This window comes from Papaver somniferum, chromosome 2, assembly GCF_003573695.1.
Source record: "Papaver somniferum cultivar HN1 chromosome 2, ASM357369v1, whole genome shotgun sequence".
In the NCBI taxonomy this organism is placed as follows: Eukaryota; Viridiplantae; Streptophyta; class Magnoliopsida; order Ranunculales; family Papaveraceae; genus Papaver; species Papaver somniferum.
The window spans coordinates 160,541,064-160,546,049 of NC_039359.1; the positions used below are offsets into that span (position 1 = coordinate 160,541,064).

General features: G+C 35.3%; 1 protein-coding gene across 1 annotated transcript; it reads right to left on the reverse strand.

Moving 5' to 3' along the window:
• Nucleotides 1–2,071: 2,071 nt before the first annotated feature.
• LOC113352352 lies at nt 2,072–3,527 on the reverse strand. Its single transcript, XM_026596179.1, has 2 exons — nt 3,427–3,527; nt 2,072–2,993 (listed from the first exon to the last, which is right to left on the reverse strand). The coding sequence occupies exons 1-2, from the start codon at nt 3,525–3,527 to the stop codon at nt 2,072–2,074; spliced, it is 1,023 nt and encodes a 340-aa protein (XP_026451964.1).
• Nucleotides 3,528–4,986: the final 1,459 nt, after the last annotated feature.

Below are 4,986 nucleotides of genomic sequence, written 5' to 3' on the forward strand. Positions count from 1 at the left end.
CATAATAACTTGAAATCCGGATAATTATCGACAAAATAAAATGGAAAAAGATAGGCATGTGCGATTTGTAAATGGAGAATAAGCAATATGAGAAGAGGCAAATGTAGGAGTTAATATCGCACACGTTAATAACTACGCGAAGTGAAGAATACAACCTGAGCGAAGAGCATCGCACATAGAAAAGTTGAGATGACGCACCAGATGATGTCAGCAAAGTCACGAGTAAAGTGTGAAGAAATATGTGAAGAAGTATGCTATGCGAAGATGAGCGATTGTATATGAGCGAATATGTCGCATATTGATCCCGAAAATAATGGGATTCTTAGCTGTCATCCACTATGTAAAGTCATATATAAAGGAGAAAGAGTCATTGTTCCCAGGAGAATTCTAAGGTAAGTCTTGGTTTAGAAATAGGGGGAGAGAGAAAGTGAATTTAGGTTTACAGGTTGAATTGTTGTAATACTTGTATCCATCTTGTAAATCGACTTAAGTCTTGATGATCAATAAAGAATTCAGGATGATTACTTAGTATTGATTATAGTTATAGTGGGATGTGGTTGCAGGAAAACCTGTAACTACATTTTTGGCGCTAGAAATCAATTCTGGATGCTAATTCCTGATAGTATATCTTAGACTTTAAGGAAAAAAGTGTGATCTAAAAACTTAGAAATGGTAAGGATCGAGTCTGTTGTTGAACAAGGAATGACAACTAGAAGAAGTCACAGACTTGCTGAACGAAGACGAATTACAAATCTTGAACAACAAGAAGAAATAGTGGAAGAAAATCAAAGAACAGAAATTTCAATTGGATCTCAACGAGAACAAAGGCAGAATAACGAGATAGATTATGATAGAGTGAGTGTCCATACTGCGAAGACGAATTCTACAGACGGATCCTTACCATTACGTGCTGTGCAATATCAAACGAATCCTTTAATTCGTTTCTCTAACAGAATTGTCACCTCTGGATAAGAGAAAACGCTGCTATCACTCACTCGCAGGAAGGATATGGATGGGAATTCTTTAAGAAGCCCAGGAAACGACAAAATAATTATTTTCTGTCCAAGCTCAGAGAGCGAGAATGTCAGAAATTCGTTTTTTAGTAACCAGTCCTTTTGATGATTATATCAACGGCTCCGATGGATAATACAAAACTTGGTGGGGCCCGCTGCACCTTTGAAATTGCTATCTACGCCGCTGACTGACTCTCTCTCTCTCTCTGTCTCTCTGCATCAATATTTTCGGCTACTCCAACAGCCAGTGTGCATGTACGCATCATTTTGCCGATCAATATTGTTCACTGTTGCTGTAAAAACTACTTGTCTGTGTAAAAATCCAATAAGCTTGCCGTTTTGTATTATATAAAGGCAATTACATCGAGTTGAAGCAAGGAAACAGTGAATTTTAAGCTTAGAAACAAAGGAATGAGGTGCATATATCAGTATTTTAGAAACAAAAATGTTGTACTATTATTTTTGTAATACGCTGGGCTATAACGATGGATATTTTGTTTTTCATGATTTCCATTCATGAAATGGTTTAGTTGAGTCATATGCAATCAAGTTATCAAAGACGATTCTATAGATAAAGAGTTATTTACAAGGAGATTTTCTAGCCAGGGGAAGAAAGAATTCCCATGAAATTAATTTGTTGAATAAAAAAGAAATTTGGAGGCAAAGAAAGAACTTCATTTAATCGTTCATTTATATTAGATTTGTTAGTTGTGTGTTCGCCTTCAAAAAAAAAAGAGATTTTTTTTTATAACTGAAAATATTATTGATTAGGCAGAAATTGGCTCTGCATGCCTTAATAACAAGGAAGAAATTCATGGAGAATAGTCCATGTATTCCTCTATATGAAGTTTATCTCTTTTAATTCTTTTAGCAATGCTATCTGCTGTATTATTAAAGTTTCTCTTCACATGAGAGACTTTGCAGAATTTAAAAGAAGAAGCTAAAGTTTTAATACTATTCAAAATATGTAAGTTCTCCCATCTAACTGAAGCAGTGTTAGATGTGATAGACTGCACTACTATCTCCGCATCATCCACCAAATGAATTTCATCAACATTCTAAGCTTCCATCCAGCTTAAGACTTCACGAATAGCCATGCATTCTGCAGCTTCCGCATCTATTACTCCGTCTGCGTATGATCCTTTGACACCAACACATGTTCCTGCACAAGAGAAAATCACCATTTCGGTGCCAGAATTGTTAGTAAGGTGATCATATGAAGCATCAACATATATAGTAGGAATATCTACTGATAATAGTGATACAGGAAGAGACTGAGGTAGTTCTGGTGAAACATCTCTCGCTGCATGCAAAAAATTATGCAGATAAAACTGAATTCTCGAGACTGTCGAAATTGGATTAAGTGATTTATTCTGGAAAACAGTTTCGCATCTCTCTTTCCAGATTATCCAACAGCCAACCATCAGTGTTATTTTCCAGGTGTTATACTCAACAATGCCAAATCCTTGCTGATTACTGAACCAAGACATAACCCAATCTTTTATGTTGTTACAACTGTCAGCAACTCTATCCACATTAACATTGAGATATCTCCAAACTACTCTTGCATATGTGCAGACCCAAAGGAGATGAAAGAGAGATTCGTTTTGCTGATTACATATCTTGCAAATAGGATCTGAGCTGTTGTTGTAACGGATAATTTTAACTTTGGTTTGCACTATATCTTGCAAGCACTTCCATATGAAAAGTTTGACCCTGTGAGGAACCTTCATTTTCCAAAGTTCCTTCCGAACTTCTTTAGGAACCGTCATACTAACTTCTTGTTGTTGGAATCTGGTTTCCACCAACTTGTTGTAGGCACTTTTCACTGTAAAATTACCATCTCTTGTTGGCTTCCATCTCACAATATCTTCTTCAGAAATGTTGATATGCATTCTTGAAATCTTCTCAACCACTTCAGTTTCAAAAGAATTTGGAGAAGACTGACATTCCAGTTTGAAGAATTTGGAGTAATAAGTTCTGAGACATACACATAACTTAGATGATTAGGACAAGAAGGAATAGGTTTACTGTCCAAACCAATGATCCAATTATCCTGCCAAATACGAGTTTTCCTGCCATTTTTAACTTCCATGCAAGTATAATGTTGAAGATACTTTACTCCAATTTCAATGCCTTTCCAAATCCAGCTTGATGTTTTTCTGTCACTTTGGATATGTATGAAATCTTCATCTTTAAATTATTTGGCCTTCAAAATTTTCACACATAGAAGATCAAACTGCATACACACTCTCCATGTCATTTTAATGAGAAGAGCATGATTAAGCATCTCAGAGTCTCTGAAAGCCAAACCACCTAACTCTTTTGGAAAACATAAATGACTCCATGCAATAATATTATGACCCTATTGGTTTTATAACCCCAGAAGAATTTCCTTTGAAGAGTATCTAACTTGTTGATTAAGGTCTTGGGAATCTTGTAAGTGCTCATTTGATACATGGGGACAGCATTAAGTACTGCTTTGACCATGGTAGCTCTTCCAGCTTGACACATAGTTCCTCCTTGCCAACTTGCAAGTCTTCTCTCAAAAGGAAGATTGATATCTTTAAAATAATCTACCTTTGATCTACCAATGAGTAATGGTCAACCCAGATACTTCTCTTTTGTATCCATATTCTTTACTCCCATGATATGACTAAGAGTGTCACATTTAGAAGGATCCATATTATTGCTGAATAAGATGGAGGATTTGTCAAAATTAATGACCTAACCAGATTGTGAGCTAAAATCTTCAAGAACTTGAAGGACATTATTCACACTGGTTAAATTTGCATGAGTAAATATTAAACAATCATCTGCAAAGAGAAGATGATTAATGGGTGGTGCACCTCTAGCTGCTTTGATACCTGGTATTTCCTTTGAGATGTGAGCTGCTGTAAGAGTTCTTGAGAACCATTCCATAGCTAATATGAAGAGATAAAGAGATAATGGATCTCCATGTCTAATACCCCTTGTAGGTTTGAACTCTTCACAGGGTGAACCATTAAGCAAAACTGAAAGTGTAGTAGTACTGATACATTGTTGAATAAGTTGAGTCCATTCTTCACTGAATCCAAACCAGACATAATTTTTAATATAAAACATCACTCAAGTCTATCAAAAGCTTTATACATATCTAATTTTAGTGCCATCCAGCCACTTTCACATTATTTTTCCCTCATGGAATGAATGAGTTCATGAGCAATTATAGTGTTGTCATTGATCAGTCTTCCAGATACATAAGATGCTTGATAAGGATACACTATTCTATCCATCATTGGCTTCATTCTTGCAACTAGAATCTTGGAAATAACCTTGTAAGAAGTATTACATAGATTAATAGGACTGAATTCAGCTGGAGTAGTAGGTTTCTTTGTCTTGGGGATTAAAGAGATATAAGTTTTGTTAAGAGATTGAAGTATATTTTTTGAAGTAAAGAAACTCTTGACCATGTCACAAACATCTTCACCCACTATATTCCATTGAGTCTTATAAAAACCAGCTTGAAATCCTTCAGGTCATGGAGCTGACCAATTTTCCATACCTTTAAGAGCAGAAAATACTTCTTCATTGGAGGGAATTGATGTGAGCATACTGTTATCCTCTGCAGTTATGATTGTTGGAAGATGATTATAGAATTTTTCTTCAAGACAAGGATTTGTAGTGGTACTAATCCCCTGAAAATTCTTTGTAAGTAAAGATTCCAACTGATTTCTAGAGTGAACCAAACACCATTATCATCTTTAAGAGAATGAATATTATTTCTAGCTCTCTTTCTCTTTGTAAGAGTATGGAAATATTTAGTATTATTATCCATATCTTTAAGAAAATTATCCCTTGACTTTTGTTTATTGAATTCATTTTGAATATTGTGCCACCTCCGCAAATCTTCATTGATTTGTAAAGCTTGAGAAGTATTATCATTAGAATGTGGTAGAGATTGAAGATTTGTGAGCTGTTGTTGAAGTGTATC